General features: G+C 42.5%; 1 protein-coding gene across 1 annotated transcript in view; it reads left to right on the forward strand.

The window, feature by feature from the left end:
- Nucleotides 1-26,256, forward strand: part of LAMA5 (laminin subunit alpha 5) — a 225,312-nt gene that overhangs the window by 141,849 nt on the left and 57,207 nt on the right. Inside the window, exons 6-9 of the mRNA XM_043980944.1 lie at nt 12,728-12,845; nt 15,173-15,291; nt 16,089-16,259; nt 16,877-16,974. Of these exons, the coding sequence (XP_043836879.1) occupies nt 12,728-12,845; nt 15,173-15,291; nt 16,089-16,259; nt 16,877-16,974 (506 nt within the window). The remainder of the gene's footprint in view (nt 1-12,727; nt 12,846-15,172; nt 15,292-16,088; nt 16,260-16,876; nt 16,975-26,256) is intronic.

Below are 26,256 nucleotides of genomic sequence, written 5' to 3' on the forward strand. Positions count from 1 at the left end.
AATATTCTACCTAAAATGTGGTGGTTAGAACTGAGTATAGGGCAGCTAGGTAGTACAGTGGATAGAGCACCAGCCCTGGATTCAGGAGGACCTGAGTTCAAATTCAGCCTCAAACACTTGACACTAGCTGTGTGACCCTGGGCAAGTCACTTAACCCTCATTGCCCCACTGGGGGTGGAAAATAAAGAACTGAGTACAATAATCCAAATGTGGTCTGACCATGGGAGAGAATATTAGGACTGAACATCAGTGTAACAGATGCTCACTATCTTTCTCTAATCTAGAAACTTTGTTTCACTTAATGTAGCCCAAAAATCATATTAACTTTTGTTGACATCACACTGTTGAGTTTGTAGTTCAATTAACTCTCCAGTTCTGTTTCAGAAAAACTGCTACCTTTACTATTCTACATCTTTAAAATGGTTATTTTTGGACCAATTGTAAAAATTTACATTTATCCATATTACATTTCATCTTATTAGATTAGACTCAACTGTATCTATAGCAATTACCTGTTCCAATTGTCTAGGAACCTGATTTTTTAAAAAAGGAAATATTGGTGTAGCATGACCTGTTATTGATCAATATCTTAGCTCTTTGTGATTACTACTCCCTTTTCTAGATGTCCACCACTAAACCTTTAATAATACATTCTAGAATTTTGACAAGAACTACTGTCATGGTTTTCCAGACTCCGCCTCCCTTTTTTAGAAAATCAAGACAACTCCTATCCTTCAATCCTGTGGATTCTCTCCTATTCTCCATGGTCTTTAAACTATTATTTATCTTCTGTCTTTATTTCTATTATTTTTCCAATGAACAAAAAACAATTTCTCTCCCTCCTACACTCTTTTTCCTCTCCCTTCCCCCAGAATTGGGAAAAGAAAAGCATAATCATTGTAATAGATATATGCATAGTGAAGCAAAACAAATTCTTCTGTTGGCCTTGTCCAAAAATGTGTGTTGCATTTTGCACTGAGTCCAACATCTCTTTGTTAGGAGATGAGTAGTATGCTTTATCATCAATCCTCTGGAATCATGATTGGTCATTGTGTTGATCAGAGTTTTATAGCTTTCAAAGTTTTGTTTTGATTTTTTTGCAGTTTTTTTTTGTTATTTTATAAATTGTTCTACTGGTTCTGCTCACTTCACTTTGCATTGGTTCATATATGTCTTCCCAAGTTTCTTTGAGCCCATCTCTATGATAATTTCTTCTAGCACGATAGTATTCCATTACATTCATATGCCAGAATTTTGCATAGCCATTTCCCAACTGATGTACATCCCCTTAGTTTCCAGGTCTTTGACCCCACAAAAAGAGCTGCTGGAAATATTTGTGTATGTATGGGTCTTTTTTCTCTTTCTTTGATCTTTTTGGGTTAAAAGCCTAGTAGAGATGCTGCTGGGTGAGAGAGTATGCACAGGTTAGTGACTTTTCTAACATACTTTCCTATTTCTTGTGATTAAGGTATACCCTTCCAGAGTCATTCCCTCCCTATGTTAGTAGTTCACCTTGCATGTTACTGATACTTTGTCCTTTTGTGTATAGACATCTGTGGCCATGTGTTTTTTTGTTGACTGCTTTCTTGAATTTTTGTCCCTTGTGCATTTGTAGATTTCTTTCTTGCTGTTCTTCTTCCTAAATTGTACTTACTCTATGTTTTCGAATTTGGTAGATATATGTAGGCAGTTTCTTTCCATCTTCCCCCCTGGTTGCTTTAAAGCCTTTTCTGATTAGATATTCAAGACTACAAATACCTTCTTTTTTGTTTGTTTTTTGGTGACGCAATTCGGGTTAAGTGACTTGCCCAGGGTCACACAGCTAGTAAGTGTCAAGTGTCTGAGGCTGGATTTGAACTCAGGTCCTCCTGAATCCAGGGCCTGTGCTTTATCCACTGTGCCACCTAGCTGCCCTGTCTCCTGGTTTTTAAGGAACACTTTTTCCTCCCTGAAAACCTGGAAACTGGTAAAGCATTTAAAAAAACTTTTACATATTTACTTCAAAGATATAGCTAGAATGAACAGATAGCCAGGTCTGGTGGTACATGACTCTCATTTCTACTGTTGGGGAGGCTGAGGCTGGTAGATCACTTGAATTTAGGAGTTCTGAGTTAGCTCAGTTGATCTGGTATCTGTGCTAAGGCTACCACTAACATGGGGGCTCACTGGGAGTAGGTGGTCGGTCACCTAAGGAGGGGCAAACTGGCCCAGGTTGGAATTGGAGCAGGCCAAAGCTTCCATGCTGTTCAGTAGTGGGATTGGGTCTTTGAGTGACCACTTCACTTCTAGCCTGGGTTATAGAGGGGCACATAGTCTCAAAAGACAAACAGGCAAAAAAAATTAAAGTATAGACATTTCCCCCTAACACCTTGAGGACACATTATTGACTCAATTCCTGCAGAGCGTTGGCCCCACCAAGTTCATGTCTGGATGCACTCTGACTACTGAATGAGTTCTTGTCTCATCACTGACCTGAGTCCTGAAGTTCCCTCCTTGCTCCTTAGGCCATCAATGCTAAACTGACTAAAAAGTCATGTTGTGGAATGCTGGGGTGTTAGGGTATCTTCTTGACCTTTTGTTTGGGCTTCACTCCCTTCACCTGTAATAGAAAAGAATAAACTCAGAGGCCAAAGACCAAGGCCTGTTTTCAATGCCACATGGCCCTGAGGGGCAAAGGACCCCAGGCCTTCAACTGTGTACAAATAAGAGTTATACAGGATGAATTGGGCATAGTCTCAGAGGCAAAGGACTAAGATTTAGGAGGATTAAGCAAGTCTTCTTTCAGAAAGTGGGGCTTTAGATGAGGTTTAAAGGAAGCTAGAGAGGCTAGGATGTAGAGATGAGGAAGGCAAGAGTCCCAGGCATAGAACTCCTCAGAAAATGAAAATCTTCAGACTCTTTTACTGTGGCCTCTCACTGAATACAGGATTCAAGAGTTCAAGAATAAATAGAGAAGAGAAAGGACTGAGGCAAGTGAGCTGGAGAGGCATCTGAGCCCCTTTACTTTTTCTTCTTGAAGGGAAAACAGCTTATATTTTAAAAGTACAAATAATAGACATTTTGGTCATGACAGAAATGCAAAAATCACACACTATACAGGTCACATAAAGATCTTCCTGCCCTCTTGTTGAAAGGAGCTCCTCAGTTCTCTATCAGTCTGGCCAGCAGCTGCCCTGAAACTCTATTGTAGCTTTTCAGGATTGGCACCTTGCTTTTTGCAGGTACAGCATCTCCTTAGCACCATAATGGTACCTGAAAAACTGCATCCGCCTTCCTTTCCCTCTTCTTATTAGCATCTTAAACTGTCTTACTCAATTGTTTTACTTCAGTCAGTCAATGACATTTATTAATGACTGGGGACACAAAGAAAGGCAAAGAACAGCCTTTCCTCTGTGGGAGCTCCAAGTCTGATGGGGGAGGCAACATGCATACAACTGGGTACAAACAAGATTTATACAAGACAGAGTGGGGATAGTCTCAGAGAAAAGGCGCTAAGATTAAAGAGGGGCTAGAAAGTTGTTTTTGAAGAAGATAAGACTTTAAACAAGTTTTGAAGGAAGCCAGGAAGGCTAGGAAGTGGAGATGTAGAGAGAAATTGTTTCAGGCATGGTAGAGAGCCAGTGAAAATGCCCAGAGTTGGGAGATGTTGTGATTCATAGAATTAGCAAGGTGGAGGATAACTGGGAGGACATCTAGTCTAATCTGTACCTGAACTAGAATTCACCCCTAGAACATACTTCTTGAATCCTTTGCTCCTCCACCCCCCACCCTTCCAGCTTGAGTTCTTTTCTTCCTTGTTCCTCCTTCATAGGTTCATCTGCTTGAATCCACTCTTCCTTCCACTGGGATTCTCTTTCAGCCCAATTCCTTCTCCTCCAGCAACTTCCTCTGATTGACACAAGACATAGATTTTATAGAGTCAGATTTGGCTCAATGTAAATTAAAAGCTTCTCGACAACTAGAGTTACACAAATTGGAACATGGTGCCTCCATAGGTCTTGGGTTCCCCAATTCTGAAGGTCTTCAAGCAAAGGTTGAATCATCACTTGTTGGATGTGTAAGGATTTCTGTTCATGTATGAATAGTACTTTTGAAATCCCTTCCACCTCCAAGATTCTATGATTATATTGAGCCATGGTCTGCCTTAAAAGAAGTTCTGCCCTTTGAGGTAGGAAAACAGTGGCTCAGTGGGCTGAGATGAGACCCTTTCCCTCAAGAAAGGACTTGGGACTAGACTCTCCTGCCTAGCTTCAAGTTTTATAATTTGAAGTCTTATTCCCAGGCTCCTAGAATTTTCCTGGGCATCCCCACTTTTTTCCCATTATTACTAACTCCTCTTGCATGTCAATTGTTAGATACCTACCAATTCTAGTCTCTGTATCTGTCTTCCAGGCCTGAAGCTGAGTTAGGGGCCACCCTCGTCTTTGTACAGCTGCCCATGCTACAAAGTCAAATGCCTGGGGTTTCAGGATGCTGTTGCTCCCTTCAGATGGGAGAGTCCCTTACCCTCCACCCCTGTCTCCCCATCCCATACTCATTTGTCCTTGTGGCTTGGGGCAAAACAAAAGTTTGGGCAGGGGGAGGAGCTGAGCTGATGAGGCCTTTCTGGCTGTCCAGAACTTAGGCCTCCTGGAAATGTGCTGGCCCCAAAAATAGACATATTTTAAAAATAACTTGGGCTGGGTTTTTGTTTTGATTTTTTTCCTCTGCTCTTTATAAATATGCAGCATTGGGAAAAGGTCAGGATGGGGTAGGGGGGAGGGGAGGGGCTGTGAGTGGAAGCAATAGGCCCCTAAGCTTAGAGTTTGGGCAGGGAACATCCTGGTTACTACCTACTGTCCTATTCACTAACCTTCTTGCCCACCCATGTCCCTAAAGCAGAGGAGCCTTGCCTTGGGGAAGGACCAATGGTGAACTTGATACAGGTTTCTCTCAGGGTGTGGCTGGCCACAGTTATACATGAAATGTTAATATAGGAGGAGGAAATGCAAGGCTGAGGGTATAGGGAATGAAAGGATCCCATAAAATAGAGAAATTTTCTGTAGGAAAGGTCCCAATTGAAATCCCCTCCTTCCCCCAATTCATTCCTGTCTGACCATGTAATGGTTAAGGGAGGCCGAACAACAGAGATAAAGGAGTTACCCTCCTCTAGACCCATTTCCTGACCTGAGTTGAGAGGTTTGGTCCATGTTGTTAAGAGGAGAGTAACCCATCCTTCTTCTCTCTCATCCTTACTTTCCTGCTTCCTGAAGGGGTAAGGGGGGAGAGGTTCTATTCTCTGGGTATCCTGCCTAATCTGTATCTGTTCGAGTCAGTGTTTGTGTAAATGCTCTAAGCTGGGAAATATGTAGCTAGAGAGGCAAGCCAGGGCCTTTCAGAGGGTGTGGCTAGTGTGGCCACAGGCATAGAACCAATGTGGGGATACAGGAGGCTCCCACAACTTGGTAGCTGTCTTTCTCAGGGTAGGAAGGGATTTATTCTGAACCCAAGATGTTACACCTGGAAGCATTTTAATCTTCTTGACACCCCTTACCACCTTGCCCCAGGAAGCTAAAGACTGAGAATATAGAGTGTGGGAGAGGGGTACATCAGTGGGTGCTATAGCAGGGGCCTCAGGAATACCTTAGGTAGTTCCAGTGGTATAGCTTTGTCTTCTCTGTCTCCAGACAAACACACACTGATAGTCATTTGTACTCTCTCTCTAGTCTCCGGGGAGACAGCAGGAAGGTTTCATCGGTGCCCATCCCCATTGCTTCCCCAGGGAGCTTCCCCTCCCTTGGCTGAGTTGTCTGTGCCAGTCTCTGGTGACCTTTCCATGGTGTGTGTTCTGCAAGTTGGATGCAGTGGTTAGAAAACATGTGCATTTGGATTGCACCAGGCCTTTTCCCCACACAATGACCTGCCAGGGTCAGAGGCTGGGCAGAGTTTTCAGTCCCCCATGCCTCACCCTAGGACCCCTAGCTGGCCAGGCCCAAATGCAACCCCCCCACCCTGCTTCCCAAGGGGGCCAGATGGGGTGGAGCTGCCAAATGGGAATGGAAAAAAACACCAGATCCAACCAGACTGGCATGTGAATAGCTTCTCCTCCTTCCCTCCTCCCCTATCCCCATCCCGGCCCAGTCCCTTTTGGGAAAAGCTGCTCTGGATTGCACGCAGACCCAGCCAGCTCTGCCTGACTTTGACTTTGTCCCTGCAAGCTCCTGGCTGCCTGGGAAGACAGTCTGTCTATCCCCCACCCCCACACCACCCCCTCCTCCAGGCCTAAGAGCAAGAGGACACCCAGCCCTTTCCCATCAATGTTCCATGAATGCCCCTTTCAGGCTGTGGAATTGGAAAAAGGCATATCCTTTTGGGGAAGTGTGGTCTTTTTTTCCGAGTAGGTACCTGATTCTCTTGATCTGGGAGTCCCCCTCCTGCAGGACTGGTCTCATACCATAAACAAACTATAATGGCCCAAAGGATTTTGGAGATCATCTAATTCCCTCACTTTACAGGTGGGGAAACTGAGGCCCAGGGAGAGAGATGGACTAGTCATTCATCACACAGCTCTCCAGTGGCAGAAACGGGGTTCAAACACAGGCCTTTGGGCTCCAAATCATGTTTCTGGCTCTAGGTTTCAGGCCTGGCATAGACTTTGTGTAAATACTAGAAATCCCTGTTTGTAGACCCAGGGGAGTTAGAAGCAGTCTAGAGCCAGGATGGTTAGAGCTGACTAAGAACAGTGTCTGCCAAGCCCTGAGGCTCTCAGGTGGAAAACTATGCTGCCCTTGCCATTGACCCTCACCTGGGCCCCGAGGAAGGGACAGCCAGGGTCAGCCATTGTGGACAAATGGCAGAGTCAGGAAGATTCTTAGAAATGGCTTAGTGGAAATCTGCTCAATTTGGAGGCTAATCTGGAGCTTTGACTAGACCAGCTCTGCACACCGGGCAGATCGTTTCAACTCTGGGCTTGTTTCCCCATCTGTGAAATGGCAAGTGTCACCGTCTGATCTAAGTCCTTCTAGCTCTAAATGCAGTGACAATAAACTTGATGACAACGTACAGCCATTTACTCCATCACCTGTATTTTACAAATGAGAAAACTGAGGTCCACAGAAGGAACTTGATTTGCCCAAGTTTACACAACAATTTCAGGGCAGAAATACAGGAATTTGTTTTTGCTCTACAATACATGCTTATAACAAGGACTTCAGTTTTCTTTCTCAATGTGGTCCAGGGAGAGATTTATCTTTTTTTTTTTTTTTGGAAAAAAAATATTGGGCAGCTAGTTGGCACAGTGGATATAGCACTGGCCCTGGAGTCTGGAGGACCTGAGTTCAAATTTTACCTCAGACTCTTACTAGTAGTGTGACCCTGGGCAAGTCACTTAACCCTGATTTCCCCACCCCACCCCCCAAGGAAAAAAAGTAGAAAATTAAATTAGGAAAAAAGTTAGGGTAGACTCAAGACTGTAACCTGCATGCTTAGAATGTAGCTACTGTGTCAACCAAAGGAAATGGGTGAAGGGGTAAGGGCTTTGCTAAAGGGTCAAGGAGAGGGATTGAAGGAGGTCTGAGATGCTAGGGCCTTCCTGGGAGTTGGTGATGCTAGTGGGGTTAAACATCTTCATCTTTATCTCTACATACTGAGAAAGGTTATCTGTCTCTGCTTTGAGCCCAAGGCCACTTGATAGGGAGAGAGAGAAGGGAAGAGAATAAATATCTACCTGGTACTGGCTCATATGATTTTATTTGAAATTCACAACAACCCTGCCAGGTAGGCTTTGCAGCCACAGAGACCTCAGAGCAGGGACCGGAAGGGGAAGAAAGATGCAAGGTGTCATTCTTGCCCCTGAGGCAAGGAGAGGGGAAGTGACTTGCTCAGGGTCACACAGTGGTGTCTAAACTCAGGTATTCCTGACTCCAGGCCCAATGCTCTATTCACTGCAGCACATAGCTGCCTCTAAGAGGAGAAACTGAATGAATGATAGAGCTGGAACTTGAACCTTCATTATCTGACTCCCAAATCCATTGGCATACAGAGGAAGCAAGAATAGCCTTTCTCCTCCCCCTAACTGTCTCTCTCAGTCCTGCTCTCTGGGATAGAGTTTGTTCTTCAGTGGTTTTATAGATTTATAGCATGACTGGTACTGCTGATGGGAGGCTCAAAAGCCCTAACTTGGCAGAACCACTATAGGGTAGAAGAGAAGCACCCAGACTCCAGGGCTGGGGTAGAGGGGGAGAAAAAGTTGATTTTGAGCTAGATGGACATGGATTTAACCTCTCTTCCCTTTAATTTGCTCATCTACAAAACAAGGGAGCTGGACCAGGCTACCTCTAAGGTCCTCTCCGGCTCTCAATCCCATGATTTTGCTATGTTGAGGTGTGTTACAGTGTATGTATGAATGAATGAATGAAAAAGCAGTCATTAAACATTTACTATGTGTAAAGGACTGTCCTAAATGCCAGTATACACTGGACAGTTGGGTATGTGTCTTTACTTGAGTCCAGATAAACATGAAATGTGTGCACATGCATGCACATATATGTATGGGAGACATAAAGGCATGTACCTCTGTGGGGCAGCTTGGAAACTGACACTACAATAGCCCAAGGCTCTGATCCTGTGGGAATCTCTATGTCTCCTGGCTTTGAAAGACTTGACTTCCTCTTGATTTCCTCTGGACCTAATGGATCAGGAAGCAGGTGCCTACTCACTGCCACCATCCTGTTCCCAGCCTGAGACCCCGGCTGCCCTCCTCATGGAGTCATATGTGACGCAGGTCCTCGGAGATGTGAGGGATAGGGGCGGCCAACTACCTCCCCCCTCAGGAAATAGGAGGCCACTCCCCTCTTGGGAAGAACCCTCTATCCTGCTCCCTTCTGCCCAGAAGGAATCTTGTTGGCAGGGATGTATAGACAGTTTGGCAAGTATAAACTCAGCCGTGTACCAGGTGCTCTGGTATGCATAGTAGGGGTGAGATCGTTGTGGGCTAGAATAGGATAATAGGATCATAGATTTAGAGCTGCAAGAGACCTTAGGGGCCATCTAGTCTAACCCCTGCATTTTACAGATGAGGAAACTGAAGTGACTTGCTCAGGATCACACAGTAAATATCTGAGGTAGGATTTGAACTCAGGTCTTTTTGAATCCAACTCTGGCACTCTGCCCACTACCCGCCTACCGCCCCCAAATTATTGGGGTAGAATTTATGAAGGAGGTTGGGAACATAAGACTGAGAAGTTGTTCTTTTTTAACCATTTTATTGCACAAGACCTCATGCAAAAAAGAAGTCATTTCCCACTCTAAGCTTCAGTTATTCCTAGATATGAGGTTCTGGCTCTTCTGCCCATATGTGGGGAGGAGTATGTGAAGAGAGTGTTGTGACTGTAGAAGGTATTAGATGGGGAGATCTCTGCTTCAGACTAGAAAAAAATCTGGTTAGATCCCCAGTGAAATTCACAGCAAACACCAATCCAGCCCAAGGGATTTATGATAAAGGGATTTGATTTCAGGGTTTTCCAAGGAGAGGCCTCCTTCCATTTTCACCCCAAAGCAACCCCAGCCTGGAGGTCCTTCCAGGAATGAATGAAGTTGAGGTGGGGCTGGGAACCTCCAGAGAAGCTGGATTCCTCTATAATTTGATCTAGGGGGCCACCCGAGGGAGATAAGAGGGAGCTCACCTTCTCAGGAATGCGGCTTTGCTTAGCTTTCCTTGGGGGAAGAATGTAGTGGGAGCCCCCTCCTTTCCCACTCCCACCCTGAACTCCAGAGAGCAGCGGGAGTGGGGAATGTTGGGAGGGTGTGTAAAAACTGTACTGCTCAGGGAATGAGAAAGGCGTTCATCCTGCACCCTATAGGGAATGACACCTTGCATCTTTCTTCCGCTTCCAGTCCCTGCTCTGAGGTCTCTGTGGCTGCAAAGCCTTAATCAGTCCATGTTCTCAAAGCCCTCTAACTATAAGGGGACATGGCTGACATGGAGAGAAATAAGCAGAGGGGAGGGGAGACAGAGTACAGGATCCTGGGATGGGATTTCATACTTAGAACAGCATAGCATTGAAAGCCAGAAGTGCTTTAGAAATCATCCCATTCAAACCCTTTATTTTAGAGATGAGAAACTTGATGCTCAGGAAAGAGCTAAGGTTTGGCCCAAATCATACAAGTCATACATGGCAGAGCCAGAATTCGAACCCAAGTCCTCTGACTAATTCCAGTGTTCTTTCCATTGCATCACCACTGACATCCTCTTTGAGGGATCTTGGTATAGGTTTGGAAAATGCTTAAGTGCGTGGGGGTGGGGAGTAAAATAAAGCAAGATAAACATTGTTTTGTCTCCTTGCTCCCTCAACCCCAGTGATGCTTCCTTGAGAATGGAGACCCAGGAGGCTCTGCGTAGGGCTATTTTCTGGGAAGAGGCAGGCTCAGCATGAGAAAACTGCCCCCTGTAGCCAGAGCAGAATTACTCAGCTTCCTCATTTCCTTTGATAGGCAATAGATCCAACCTGGGCCAAAGTCCATACTTGTTCAAATGCTACATGACAGTGGAAAGGGTTGTCTTGGGTGGGTGAGTAGATGGGGGTATTGGGATTGGAGAAGGGCTCAATCATCCAGGACAGGCTCTGGATCCCTTCCCGCATCCAACTCTTCATTCTAACTGTGGGGGTTGATGGAATCCATAAACCTACAACAGAGTCTCCCTGCCAGACATACTTCATCTAATAGATCCTGGAAGCTTTGGGCAGAATACCAATGATACCCGGCTGAAAAAATATAATTTTCTGTTTGGGGCAAAAATATTACCACAGATATTACTTGGGTAGAAGAAGGAGGATAATAATCATAGTATCATAGGTTTAGGGCTGGAAGGGAATTCCCTGGCCCCAGCGCCTGGGCAGATCAGGAATTGGGTGAGGAAATTCATTCTCTAGAAAATTGAGCTCGCTGACCTCCATCTTGGGTCAAATAAGGGTATGTGCCTAGAAGGGAGGACCCTGAGGGTACTCTGGCCCTTGGGTCCTTTGCCCAGAGAGGAAGTATCCCATCCACTTGGGGTGGGGACCCAGCCATCTCTGGGCACAAGAGGTAATTTCTTGGTCCAATGGCTACTCTTTTGAGGAGGGGGAATGCTGACTAGGCAAGGAGCCAACCTCTTCTCCTCATTTCTCTCTCTCCCTAACACCAGGCCTTTTTGACAGGATGATGAATGGGGAGGTCCTCTGAACAAGCTAACTGCTTCGAGGGGGAGGGGAAGGGGATTCCAGTCAGGGCCCCCCAGGCCCTTGCACATATGAGATACTAGCTGATGGGCCCTGCTGAGTCTTCCAAAGCTCATGGCTAAATTTCTGTGTGAATAATCTGGGCCACTTTTCAGTCTGGTTTCCAGACTAGGACAAGGCAGGGCCTACTGAGAAATCCCATCCTTTCCTTTCTTTTCATGGCCTCTAAGTGTATTCTATTCTTGCCTTGGTAACATATCTCAGCCTCCAGTCTAAGCTATAGACCAGGCCCAAACCCCAGTCACAAACAAAGATGAAATGCTCCTATAGCAATCTCATCTATGGGAGATGTTGTTCACAAGAGAACAGGCCAAAGAGTAACAATGGCTTGGCGCAGTCCATCTCTGATGCTAAGGGATAAAAAATACTCAGAATGTATGTCATAGAATGTCACACTGGAAAGGAGATTAGAAGACATCTCACCCAGAGGTGTCACATGCAGCCTAGTGCTGCTCAGTGCAGCCAGAGCCTGATTCAAATGTAGTTCCTACCTAATTTTAATGTGCTGATGTATAAGTATGGTTTTCTAAGTCAATATGTAGACCTCAAAGGAAGGTCCTTAGATATGGTCTACTGACCCCCATTTCTTTTGGAGATTGGCAACACTGATCTAGACTTCATCTTGCAGATGGGGAAATGGCAGCTCTGAGAAAGGAAATGACTTGCCAACATCACCCAACAAGTTAGTGGCAGAGCCAAAACTATTCCTGTTTCTGCTGCACTTCCTTGGACAAATTATCTGTGAAAGGGAATACCTGTATGAACAAGATAACAGGTCCATCAAAGTATACAAGAGAATTAAATAGTATGGATGCAACATCATACTGTGAGCAAGCCCCAGATAGACAGAATGACAAAGCCCTGAAGAGAGGTGTGAGTCTTTCAGGGGACACTAACACTCCAGAGAGTGAATGAGAATCTTTCCATCATGGAATGATAGGTTTAGAGCTTGAAGAGACCCTAGCAGCCATCCAGTGAGCCACCTCCTTTTACACAGAGGTCAGTGATTTGCCCATGATCACACAGAGAGTGCCAGAAGCAGAATTTGGACCTGTGTCTTCCTCACTCCAGGTCTAGCTCTCTATCTGCTGCTTCTGCTCTTATATGATGTGCACAGGGGGCAGCTAGGTGGCACAGTGGATAGAGTACCGGCCCTGGATTCAGGAGGACTCAAGTTCAAATCTGGCATCAGATACTTGACACTTACTAGCTGTGTGACCTTGGGCAAGTCACTTAACCCTCATTGCCCTGCCCCCCCCAAAGTGTGTGTAGTGTGTGTGTGTGTGTGTGTGTGTGTGTGTGTGTATAATGTACACAGCCTTGGCAAGGACTTGTGCAAGCCCTGTCCATCTTTCAGGGAAGAGACTGATCGGTTTGGGGAATTACCTGGCATTAGTCCAGATAATCTTCTTTGAGGAGATACTCTACTCCCCTTATCTTTTCTCTCACCTGCTTTTCTTCTTTTGCAGCTTTTTCACGTGGCCTATGTCCTCATCAAGTTTGCCAACTCCCCACGGCCGGACCTCTGGGTACTTGAGAGATCCACAGACTTTGGACTCACCTACCAACCTTGGCAGTACTTTGCCTGTAAGTGGGCTATAAGCTATGACCCTTGACCGTCTCCCCACAGGAGCAGTAGGAGCTTTGTCCATTGGAGATCTGGAGGACAAACTTACACTGTCTACCCTCTGTGAGGGGCTCTGTGGCTCCATGAACAGACCAATGACAAGGCGGGCATGGGAGATGCCAGAGAGCTGCTGCTACACATCTCTTCCCCCGTCAGCCCACGATGCCTGGTATTTTGGCTCTTGCTGTTGCCAAGAATGTGTTTATAGAGTAGGGGCCACACTGTCTGCTTCTTAGGTAACTGGGATGGTGGAGCATCTTCCATGATTCCTGTACTTCTTCAAGTTCTCTTCTTTCTTTTCTGAAGTGCTCACACTGCTGTTCTGATCTGTCTTACAGGACTGCCCTTTGTGAGTTCCATGGTTATCTTGACTTTGTCACTGTCCTGGGACAGCCATCTTACTTTTCTAGGTCCTGGTTTCCTTATCCTTTAAAATGAAGGGTCTGGATTTTAGAGTTTCTAAATTCCCCTTTATTCTTACATCCCTTCTGCTTCTGAGGTTCTCTGTTTTAATATGCCTTCCATATCTGACATTTTATATTCTCTCTTCTAAAGGTTCCTTCCATTTCTGATATTCTTTGTCTAAGATTTCCTCCTGCTCTGACATTACAAATTCTGTGTTGTAAGGTCCCTTACCACTCTGACATCCCTTGTTCTAAGGTCCCTTCCAGTTCTCTGTTCTAAATTCTATTCCAGTTTGGATAGTATAGATCTAAGGTCCCTTTAAGCTCTAATACTCTGTGATTCTAAAAAGTCCTATTCCCATGGCTAGCATAATTGTAAACCTGGAAAATATTGCCTCTGGTGGCCCTCTCTTTAGAGCTCTCCCCCTTCTTTATCACAATTCCTTCAATCCCACCTTGAGGCCCTAGAGATTCCTTGTCTGGGAGGAAAATATAAATAAGCGTCCTCCCTCTGAAGTATTCAGGGCTAAATAGGTTTTCTCTTTCAGGGGTGTTTCCATTTTAAAAGAAAAACCTGGAGAACATTACTTACACCTTGGGTTATACTAGCATTATCCTCCTACTAGTCTATAAATCACCAAGAGTCTGGACTATATCATCTTTATCTTGAATCCTCCCCACTCCAAGCCTGATTGCCCTGTGCCTGTACACTCAAGAAACAAACTTAATTCACCCAAGATTTAGTAAGCATCTACTATGACTGAGGTACTGGGTATGTACAAAAGTAAGAATATAGCAGTCCCTGCCCTCCAGGAATTTATTCTGCTGATGAGATACAGAAAGAAGAAGAATAGAGGTTAAATGGAAGAGAGGGAGTACACTATCAACTTTGGGCTACAGGAAAGGTTTTCTAGAGAAGGCACCCCTAGAGTTACACTCTTCCTCTCCCCTCCAGTTCCTGCCCTCATACTAGATTGCCTCTCCCTCAAATACCCTAACTTTTCAGTTCTTCTGCCTTCTCCAGCAAGCTACTCTTCCACCTCGCCTCTGTGTTCAAGAGTTCTGAAATCCACCCTTTTATTCAGGCAGCAAGGTGGAGCAGTGGATAGAGTGCTGCACCTGGAGTCAGGGCGAACTGAATTCAAATCTAGCTTCAGACACTTACTTAGCTGTGTGACCCTGGGCAAGTCACTTAATCCTGTTTGCTTCAGTTTCCTCATCTGTAAAATGAGCTGGAAAGGGAAATGGTGAAACCACTCCAGGGTCTTTGCCAAGAAAACCTCAAATGGGATCACAAGTCAGACACAAATGAACAACAAAATGCAATAATGATAGTCCCTATAGAAATGAAGATAGGTTCAGTTTTGAATAGTTTGATTTTTTTTAAGTTTTTTTTAAAAGTTTTTTTTTATTTTTGAGGCAATTGGGGTCACAGGGTCACACAAGCTAGTTAAGTGTTAAGTGTCTGAGGTCGGATTTGAACTCAGGTCCTCCTGAATCCAGAGCTGTTGCTCTATCCACTGCGCCACCCAGCTACCCCAAATAGTTTGATTTTTAAATACTTACTAGATATCCAGCAGGTAATTCATTCAGGAGAAATTAGCATTGAATATATAGATTTGGAAATCAGCTGTGTTGAGATGATAATTGAACCCCATGGGGACAGATGAGTTCACTAGTGGCCAAAGGAGAGAGAGATGAGAATGACACAAAATGGAAAACAAGTAAGAGAGTCTACCTTTGGGAAATTCCAAATTGGGCTCCATGTTTTCGTTGTGGCCATGTTGTTTCTTCAATTTCTTCTACCTTCTGGTGAAATCTGGAAAGTTCCTACCTCTCCCTGACACACCTGTGCTTGTTCCATACCATCTGTTCTCCTACAGCATCCAAGAGGGACTGCATTGAGAAGTTTGGATTTAAGACACTGGAACGGATCACCAAGGATGATGATGTCATTTGTACCACTGAGTACTCTCGCATTGTACCCCTGGAAAATGGGGAGGTATGACTGTGGCTAGTGGGAAGAATGGGAATATAAAGGGATATTTTAAGTGGTGCTAAAGTGGTGCAAACACAGGGTGGGGACTTAGGAGGGGGGAAGGGTGATGAAAAGGCCTCAGAGTGATAGTTTTGAAGGGTTAAATCAGCTGTGAAAAAGGTTTCAGAAAATCAGGTACAAAAATGTCTCAGATTGTAGACTTTAGATGAGCCCCAAGGCCTCTCTACTGAGGCATTGGGAATAGCAGCCTGTGCCTGCTGTAAAGATACTTGGAGCCCACACACAGACTCTCTCAAAAGCCCAACCTGTGTGCTTTTGTTTTTATTTGGCTCACTGCCTGAGTTCTTTTAGGCCCTGGCATATGTCTCTCTACTAGAGGCAAAAGGAAGAGGCACAGCCCTTTATTAGAGGGAACCTCCAGCCTGAGGGAGATTCAGCACATGCTCTTGGGGATCCCTTAGTCAATGGGAAATAGTATGAGGGAGGGCTACGTCCTTGGGCAGTCTGTGACCTGAACAAAATGGCCCCTGCCCTTGTGGTCCCCTTAGTCTGAGAACTCAGTGCCAGCTTTTGGGGAGTCCCCATATGAGGACAACACAGAACCTTCTCTTAGGGGAGCCCTTGTTTTAATCGGGAGAGGTAGCCCTGCCGTTTCTTGGAGAGAGGCAGAAATCATAGAGATGCCCATCCAGGGGGAAGAATGCTTACCAGGAGCATTTGGCATTATGGAGTTGAATGTAGATGGGCATGATTGGCCATGATTGGCCACCCCTGCTACAATTTTTTACCTTTCCTTTCAGATCGTGGTATCTCTGGTGAATGGGCGGCCAGGGGCCATGAATTTCTCATACTCCCCACTCCTTCGGAATTTCACCAAGGCCACCAACATCCGCCTTCGTTTTCTACGCACCAATACTCTACTTGGCCACCTCATGGGGAAGGCACTACGAGACCCCACTGTCACTCGCCGGGTGAGCCTCCCACCCATAGTCTGGGGATGCCCCAGGAAATTAGGATGTTCATATTATTCTAAAGCAGGGAGACCACTTGCTTGGTAACCAGGCTGAAGTCTCATGCCTGGTTTGGATTCTCTGGGACAGTGGTACCAAACTCAAATAGAAATGGATCCCTGCCATAGCATATTGACTTAGATAGCCACATATTAACATCATCTATGTTGTATTAAATATTTTCCAATTATATTTTATTCTGGTTTGGGCAGCACTCCAGGGTTTTACAGGCCTTGCATTTGATATCCCTTCTCTGGGACAAATGATTTTACCTAAGTTGTATAGTAAGGCCAGTGGTGAAAGCAGTATTTAAATTGTGTCTCCTAAGCCTCAACCTAGGACCGATTTTGACAGACCAACAGATCAGCACCCCACACTGACTACTTCCCTGTACTAGCCTTTGGGGACATACTTGCCTTTGGGGAATTCCTAGGCTAAACAGGGAGACTCTAGCCCCACTAGGCCTTGAGAAGTTACCTGTTCTAATCTTGACCATTCAATTCTGCCAAAGGCCTACCTAAGGTTCTTGGTGAATGAGAGGGAAATGAAGGAGGTGCTTACTTGTTCTGCTGTTACAGTATTATTACAGCATCAAGGATATCAGCATTGGGGGTCGCTGTGTCTGCAATGGTCACGCAGATGTCTGTGATGCCAAAGATCCCACAGACCCCTACAGGTAAGAAGACCCTAAGGTCATATTCATTTTTTTCTACATTCCTAGTATATGAGTACACAAGTGTGTTTACCATGGGAAGAGTGCTGAACTAGGAGTAAGAAAGTCTGGATTCAGGTCTCAGCTCCCCCACTGCCTGCATGGGCAAGTCATTTAGCCTCTCATTTCCCCCTATCTGTATGAATGGACTAATTCTATCTGCTCAACCCAACTAATTTGTCTGTTGGGAAAATCCAATATGAGAACATGTCTAGTGTTTTGTATGCTGGAAATCTCTTCGCATGGATGGGATGTTTGTATCTTATATGTGGGTGTATGTTTGTCCCTCTTTATACTGCTGTATAAATGTTTGTCTGTATGACTATGTGTCTATATGTGATGGGTCAGTCATTTCCTCAGTGCTGGTATGAACTGTCAGACAATCTCAGTTTTCTCCCCACCCATTTTGCTTCCTGTTTTGTCCCTACCCTGCCTGTTCTGTCCTTATCAGAGTCTGTTTTCCATGGATTTAGGGCTTTTTTGGGGGGGAGGGTATGAACTTGGAAGACAAATGGAAATTGGAAGGGGGAGCAGCAGTGCTGGGACCGTGCCTGGGAATTTGACTCCCTGGAAGTAGGGCGCTCCTTCAGACTGAGGTGGCCTCTTCCTACCACAGACTTCCAGAAATCAATCCCAGGGGGCTTGGAGCCAGGACACATGAAGCCTGCACAAGCTCCCACCCACGCCCATGTCTGGCAAATTAGACCCCTACACAGGCAGCCTCTGTTTCCAGTTACATCTCAGCAGCTGGAATGTGCCAGTCATGGCCATGGGGGGGGGTTCTATATCATGGGCACAGATTTATTCTGGGCATCAACTGAAGGATTGCAGAGTTCTTGATGTTAAGGCCAAGTCCTAACTAGGCTTTGGGGAGGGGTGGGTGGCTGGGAAAACAGTTTATTACTGATATCAGGAACTGATGTCAGGGCTAAAAATGTAAGGATGGAGGTACACAGTCTGGAGGGCCTCAGAGTTTTCTAATTGGGTCTTGCTTAGCTTCCAGTCCCAGTCCAAGCCAGAGTTTTTCTTTCTCTTAGCTCCCCTGGTCATGGAAGAAGTCCCACAGTCTGCCTTTGCTTTTGTCCTGGCCAGACCCTGGCATCCTGAGCTATAACAGTCCCCTGGTTTCTCAATCAAAGAAATCTCATGGGATAGGAAAATCTCAAAGTTGGAAGAGACTTTTAGTATAACATCCTGCCCATATAGGATTCTTCTCTATAGCATCCCTTACAAGTACCTAGCTTCTGTTTTGGAACCTCATGGCCCTAATAAAGTTAAAACCAGCCTCTCCTTGAGTACTTTCATTGCTGATTCTTGGTGCCTGGGGAGCCGACCCAGGGTTGGAGAATTTTCTCAATCTCTCAGCTCACTCTTGGTTGTTTATGGATCTGATAAGCAAGGAGTATCCACAGATAATTCAAAAACCTCTCTAGCCATTCGATTCAGATGCTTCTTCCTCTTCCCCAACTGGTGGCAATGTATCTAACAGGGAATGGGAAGTGGGGAGTGGAAAAAGAGATACAGTAGATGCCAGTTAATCAGCTCCTGGATGATTGAGATAAAGTTCTGTCCAGAGTGTTAGACTTGGACTTAGTAGAGACTTGGATTCAAATCCTACCTATGCATGACAGCTGTATTGTATGTGTGTGTGCGCACATGTATATTTAAAGTTTTTTACAGCCTGACCCCTTCCTACCTTTCCAGTCTTTTTTACACTTTAATCCCTCCATAAGCTCAATGGTCAAGCTATACCAGTCATTATGCTGTTCCTTGAACAGATCATTCCCAATTCCTATTTCCATGCCTTTGCACTCATTGCTCCCCATGCCTGGAATGCTCTGTTCCCTTATCTCCCATCTTCTTAGCTTGTTTGGCTTCCTGCAAAAGTTAGCTTGAGTCTTACCTTCTGCAGGAAGGTGATTTTCCCAGTCACCTCTACTGCTAGTGTCCTTCCTTCTGAGATGATTGCCTTCCATGTATTCTAAAATATATATCTTGAATATTCTTAGTTATTTACATGTTGTCTCTCCCATTAGAATGTAAGCTCATTGAGGACAGGGTCTGCTTTCGCCTTTTTGCATGTCCTCAATGCTCAGCACAATGCCTGACATATAGTAAGTGCTTGATAAATTCTTGTTGAATGACTTGAGTATAAGGGATCTGGTCATGGGTCTCACTGATTGCTAATTACAGTCAGTTTTTCTGGGAATACTGGCGCCTCCTGGGAACAGATTTGGGGAACCTTGTCCTTGACCCCAGAGTTTTTTTTTTCCTTTATATGTTTCTGGACTGCACTTGATCTCTAATCACTAGCCCAGAACATGGAGTTCCCTTGACCTTCTTGATCCCTGGACATACTTGAGTTCCTTGTTTTGAAATCTCTTACCCTACCCCTAGTTACCTTTCCGCCTTCTCTTGGCCACTTCCACAGCCACAGACCCTGTATAATCATTATGCTCAACTGTAGGACGTCTTCCTTTTCCCCTTACTATATCCTAGCCATCTTTGAGTTAAGCAAGTCATTCACAAGGAAAAAGATAATTATCAGTTTAGGAACAATATGCCAGCCTGAAGTAATTAGAAATGCATGTGTAAAATTTCTACCTAGCCAGTTGAATGTTGGCTAATTTCTTTTTGCTTTTTCTTTTAAAATTAAGTAACTGATTTTTTGAGATTTTTTCCAATTACATGTAAAGATATTTTTTGAGTTCCAAATTTTTCTTCCACCCTCCCTTCCCTTCCCCCTCCCAAAGCCAGCAAGAAATCTGTTATAGGTTATACATTACAATCATGTTAAACATATTTCCACATTAGTCATGTTATAAGAGAAGAATCAGAACAAAAGGGAAAAAATGAAAGAATGAATAAACAACAAAGACAAAAAACACAATGAAAGTGAAAATAGCATGCTTCAATCTGCATTCAGATTCTATAGTTCTTTTTCTGAATGTGGAGAGCATTTTCCATTATTAGTTTTGGTGTTGTCTTAGATCATTGTATTGCTGAGAAGAATTTATCACAGTTGATCATCACACAATGTTGTTGATACTGTGTACATTGTTCTCTTGTTCTGCTCATTTCACTCAGCATCAATTCATGTAAGTCTTTCCAAGTTTTTCTGAAATCCATCTGCTTATCATTTCTTACAGCACAATTGTATTTCGTTACATTTACATACCACAACTTATTTAGCCATTCCCCAATTGATGGGCATTCCCTCAATTTATAATTCTTTGTTGCCACAAAAAATATAAATATTTTTGTATATGTGAGTTCTTTTCCCTTTTTTATGATCTCGTTGGGATATAGACCTAGTATATTGCTGGGTCAAAGGGTATGCACAGTTTTATAGCCTTTTGGGCATAGTTCCAAATGGTCTCCAGAATGTTTGCATCAGTTCACAACTCCACCAACAGTGCATCAGTGTTCCAATTTTCCCACATCTTCTCCAACACTTATAATTTTCCTTTTTTGTCATATTAGCCAATTAGATAGGTGTGAAATGGTAGTTTTTGTTTTTTTTTTAAGTGAGGCAATTGGGATTAAGTGACTTGCCTAGGGTCACACAGCTAGTAACTGTTAAGTGTCTGAGGCCAGATTTGAACTCAGGTACTCCTGACTCCAGGGCTGGTGCTCTATCCACTGCGCCATCTAGCTGCCCCAAGATGGTAGTTTTAATATGCATTTCTCTAATCAATAGTGATTAAGAACATTTTTTTCATATGACTATAGATAGCTTTCATTTTTTCACCTGAAAACTGCCTGTTCATATCCTTTGACCATTTCTCAATTGGGGAATGACTTGTATTCTTATATATTAGATTCAGTTCTCTATATGTTTTAGATATGAGGCCTTTATCAGAAATACTAGCTGTAAAAATTGTTTCCGAGCTTTCTACTTTCCTTCTAATCTTGTTTGCGTTGGTATTGTTTGTGTAAAACCTTTTTAATTGAATGTAATCAAAATGATCCATTTTGCATTTCATAATGCTCTCTATCTCATCGGTGGTTATAAATTCTTCCCCTCTCCATAGATCTGACAAGTAAACTATTCCTTCCTTTTCTAATTTGCTTATGGTATCACCCTTTATGTCTAGATCTTGTCCCCATTTTGACTTTACTTTGATGTATGGTGTAAGATTTTGGTCTATGCCTAGTTTCTGCCCTACTATTTTCCCGTTTTCCCAGCAGTTTTTGTCACATAGTGAGTTCTTAGCCTGGAGGCTAGAGTCTTTGGATTTATCTAACAGGAGATTGCTATATTTGTTTACTTCTGTGTTTTGTGTGTCTAACTTATCCTACTGCTCCACTACTCTATTTCTTAGCCAGTACCAAATAGTTTTGATGGTTGCTGCTTTATAATATAGTTTTAGATCTGGTACAATTAGGTCACTTTCCTTTGCATTTTTTCATTAATTCCTTTGATATTCTTGATCTTTTGTTCTTCCGTATAAATTTTGTTATTATTTTTTCTTGCTCTATGAAATAATTTTTTGTAGTTTGATTGGTATGGCACTGAATAAGTACATTAATTTAGGTACAATTGTCATTTTATTATATTAGCATGGCCTACTCATGAGTAATTTATGGTTTTCCACTTGTTTAGATATGATTTTATTTATATGAAAAGTATTTTGTAATTGTGTTCCTATAGTTCCTGGGTTTGCTTTGGTAGGTAGATTCCCAAATATTTTATGTTGTCTGCAGTTATTTTAAATGGAATTTATCTTTCTATTTCTTGCTGCTGGACTTTGTTGGTTATATATAGAAATACTCATGATTTATGTGGGTTTATTTTATATCCTGCAACTTTGCTAAAGCTGTTGATTTTTTTCAGTTAGTTTTTTAGTTGATTCTTTAGGATTCTCTAAGTATATCATCATATCACCTGCAAAGAGTGATAGTTTGTTTCTTCTTTGCCTATTCTAATTCCTTCAATTTCTTTTTCTTGTATTGCTCAGACCAACATTTTTAATACAATATTGAATAATAGTGGTGATAATGGACATCTTTGTTTCACTCCTGATCTTATTGGGAACACTTCTAACTTATCCCCTGCATATAATACTTTCTGATGGTTTAAGATAGATACTGCTTATCATCTTAAGGAAAGCTCCATTTATTCCTATGCTCTGTAGTGTTTTTAATAGGAATGGGTACTATATTTTGTCAAAAACTTTCTTTGTGTCTTTTGAGATAATCATATGATTTTGGTGAGTTTTGTTATTGATGTGGTTGATTATGTTGATAATTTTTCTAATATTGAACTAGCCCTTCATTCCTGGTATAAATCCCACCTGGTCATAGTGTATTATCCTGGTAATAAATTGCTGTGGTCTCTTTGCTAATATTCTGTTTAGAATTGTATCCCTAACGTTCATTAGGGATATAGGTTTATAATTTTCTTTCTCTGTTTTTGTTCTTCCTGGTTTGGGTATTAGCACCATATTTGTTTCATAAAAGGAATTTGGTAGGATTTCTTCACCCATTTTTCCAAATACTTTGTAGAGTATTTGAATTAATTGTTCTTTAAATGTTTGGTAGAATTCACTTGTAAAACCATCTGGCCCTGGAGAGTTTTTCTTAGGGAGTTCATTGATGGCTTATTCAATTTCTTTTTTCTAAAATGGGCTTATTTAAGGATTTTATTTCCTCTTCTATTAATCTAGGCAGTTTATATTTTAGTAACTATTCATCCATTTCATTTAGATTGTCAAATTTATTGGCATATAGTTGGGCAAAATAGCTCCTAATTATTGCTTTAATTTCCTCTTCCATGGTGATGAATTCACCCTTTTCATTTTTGATGCTGGTACAAAACAAACAAACAAACAAACATTTTTGATGCTGGTAATTTGGTCTTCTTTCTTTTTTAAATTAAATTAACCTTTTATTGTTTTTTAATAGAACCAGCTCTTAGTTTTATATTAAATTTTATTAATCTCTCCTTTAATTTTCAGAATTTGAAATTTGGTATTTAATTAGGGATTTTTAATTTGTTCTTTTTCTAGCTTTTTTAGTTGCATGCCCAATTCATTAATCTCCTCTTTCACTATTTTATTCATGGTGGCATATAAAATTTCCCCCAAGAACTGCTTTGGCTGCATCCCATAAGTTTTGGTGTGTTGTCTCATTATTGCCATTCTCTTAGATGAAATTATTGATTATTTCCGATTTGTTATTTGACCCCCTCATCCTTTAGGATGAGATTATTTAATTTCCAATTAATTTTTGGTTTATCTTTCCAAGGCCCTTTATTACACATAATTTTTATTGCATCATGATCTGAAAAGCATGTATTTACTCTGCCTTTCTACTTTTGACTGTGAGGTTTTTATGCCCTAGTACATGGTCAGTTTTTGTGTAGGTGGCATGTACCACTGAGAAAAAGGTATATTCTTTTCTATACCCATTCAGTTTTCTCCAGAGGTCTATCATATTTAATTTTTCTAAAATTCTGTTCACCTCCTTAACTTCTTTTTTATTTATTTTGTGGTTAGATTTATCTAGTTCTGAGAGGGTAATGTTGAGGTTCCCCACTAATATGGTTTTACTGTCTATTTCTTCCTGTAACTCACTTAACTTCTTCTCTAAGAATTTGGATGCTATACCACTTGGTGCAAATATGTTTAGTATTGATATTACTTCATTTTCTATGGTATCTTTTGGCAAGATACAGTTTCCTTCCTTAGCTCTCTTAATTAGGTCTGTTTTTGCTTTTGCTTTGCTGAGATATAAGGATTGCTACCCCTGCTTTGCTAACACTCAATCAACAAATATTTATTACCAAGAGCCTATTGTGTGTCAGCTACTACAGTAGGTGTTGGGATATAAAGACAAGAAAGAAACAGCATATTTCCCCTACCCCCATCCCACTTCCCAAGGAATTTCCATTTTATCTGTTCACTACTCTGTAAAAATGAGGAGATCATAGGATTTAGAACAGAAAGGGACCATTCAAAAGCATCTAGTACAACCAGATTATTTTAGAGATAGGAAAACTGAGGTCCAGAGAATTCAAATAACTTCAAAATTTTGTATGGGTTTCCAGTTCCTTTGTCTTCCATACCTAGATGTATGATCCAATAATCTTACAATTCAATTTCAGACCCTGAAGTTCCACCTTCTTTGTGCTTATAAATTATTGAAGTGATTCCTTCAAACTATCAAATTCCCATGAGGCAGCCCTGGATGACCCTAGGCAAGTCTCTTTCCCTTGGGGCTTCAATTTTCTTATCTATAAAATGAGGAAACTGGTCACTTGTGAATCTTAGATCTATGAATTTCATGGTCCTCATTATGTGTTGTCTTGGTTAAGTCACTTTTCTGGACCTCAGTTTCTTCTTCAGTGAAATGAAGCCGTTGGACTAGAAGATGTCTGAGATCTCTTCTACCTTTAAATCCTATTCACCTTATGATGATCCTACTTTCCCCTCCCCATTAAAGATTAATTCCCAAGGGTGCCCGGGACCAACTTTATTCATTGATTTACAGTACTAAATCATTCCTATATAATCACTTGGCTGACTAGACATTATTCTTTCCTTGGCCTAAATCAAGGAGGAGAGAAAGAGAGCTATTAGAGACTCTTGAAACTGAATAGAACTCTTTTATTCTACAGGTGAGGAAACTGAGGCCTAGGAAGGCTAAAGGACTTGTCTTGGATTACCACTCTATTATGTGGATCATCTGGGATTTGGATCTAGGTCTTCCAGCTCCCTGTTCAATTCTCTTCATACATAACATGAAAGTAGTTCCTTCAACCAGAAAACAAAATAATAATTCAACCAGTTAATTTACCCTCAGGGTTTATAGAAGATAATTCCTTTCATTATAGTGTGGGTGGTGGTTTTTTTAAAGGATGATTCATTTAACCCTCAGATTTAGGAAAGGTTATAATATCTTCCACTGATACTTCCTCCCCCCACACCCAGATACTTCCCACCCCCAGGCCAGGTAGCATTGGCTCACATTCTGAGTGTCAATTCCTTGCAGCTGTCCTGTTGAGTGAGTGGGTTTCCCCATTTGGGGCCAACAGAAGTTCTGTCTTACTGTCTCTGTATTGGCTCTACAACATTACAGAGCTGTCCTTCCCTAGGGCTCTGGCTGCCTCTCATCCCCAGCAGAATGCTGTTGGATTCAAAACGAGGCGATGTAGAAATTCAGCCTCTCGCAGCTGTTGGCTTTGAAGGAGGGTGATCTAGGCTGAAAGGGTTAGCCTATAACTGGAGCCCCTTAGAACCCTCCAAGGGGTTGTAAGCTCCTGTACACCTTCCCCTGTAGCTTAAGGCAGGATCTACCATTTTGGGTCAGGAGCAATGGGAAGCTTCCTTCTCAGTGTCCAAGATCATCAGCAGTTACCTCTCTGAAGTAAAGGTTATGGGTTGCCCTCATGGTCTCTGCTTTACAGATGGATAAACTGAAGGCCAAGTTTGGGTTTCATTGCTTGGTCCCTTAGTGATGGGGGAAGACTCTCCAGGGAGGGGAGTAGATGAGTATAAACCTCTGGACATTGAGTCTCAGGCCTGTCTTCTAGAAGAGTATAGGGAGGAGGGGAGGGGTCTGTCTGGTCCTACTCTTATCTAGGATTTGGTTTCTAATGAAGACCTTCCTGACTCACATGGATTAGTCCTAGGGAAGGCTAACATTGGAGGCATTTGCTTTTGATGTGGCTAAGCACTCTTTTCCTCAAGAGTAAGTCTTTAAGTTTCAGGGGAAATTACCATGTATAGGATGAGGAAAAAGGGGAGAGTGAATCTTGATCCAACTTCTGTAGGCCCTACCATCTCTCATATATGCTAGTTCTAAGGTATATAAGGGATGAATTCTGGGCCCCACTGTCAAGCCTGAGGTCATGATCTTTCACTGGCTGTCTAGTTTTGTAGGCTTACCTACTGCCTGGTTTCTTCTGAACTTACTAATTTTTTTTCTAGACAAAATTGATTAGAGAAAGATTTAAAAATTTTTTTATTGATATCATTTGTTTTTATATCACATTTTCTAATATATTTGTCCCCCTCCTTCCCAAAGAGCCATTCCATGTAACAGAATAAAAAGAAAAAAATAATTCAGCAAAACTTAAATATTCAGTATTCTATACCCATGGTCCTCTGTTTCTGACAAGAAAGGAGGAGGGATCATTCTTAAATATCTTGTTTGGTCATTATAATTTGACAAGCTTGGTTATTATAAATTTGGAGTAATCAGTGACTAGAGAGATTAATTTTTTAAATTTCTATTTTATTT

This window comes from Dromiciops gliroides, chromosome 2, assembly GCF_019393635.1.
Source record: "Dromiciops gliroides isolate mDroGli1 chromosome 2, mDroGli1.pri, whole genome shotgun sequence".
Taxonomy (NCBI): domain Eukaryota; kingdom Metazoa; phylum Chordata; class Mammalia; order Microbiotheria; family Microbiotheriidae; genus Dromiciops; species Dromiciops gliroides.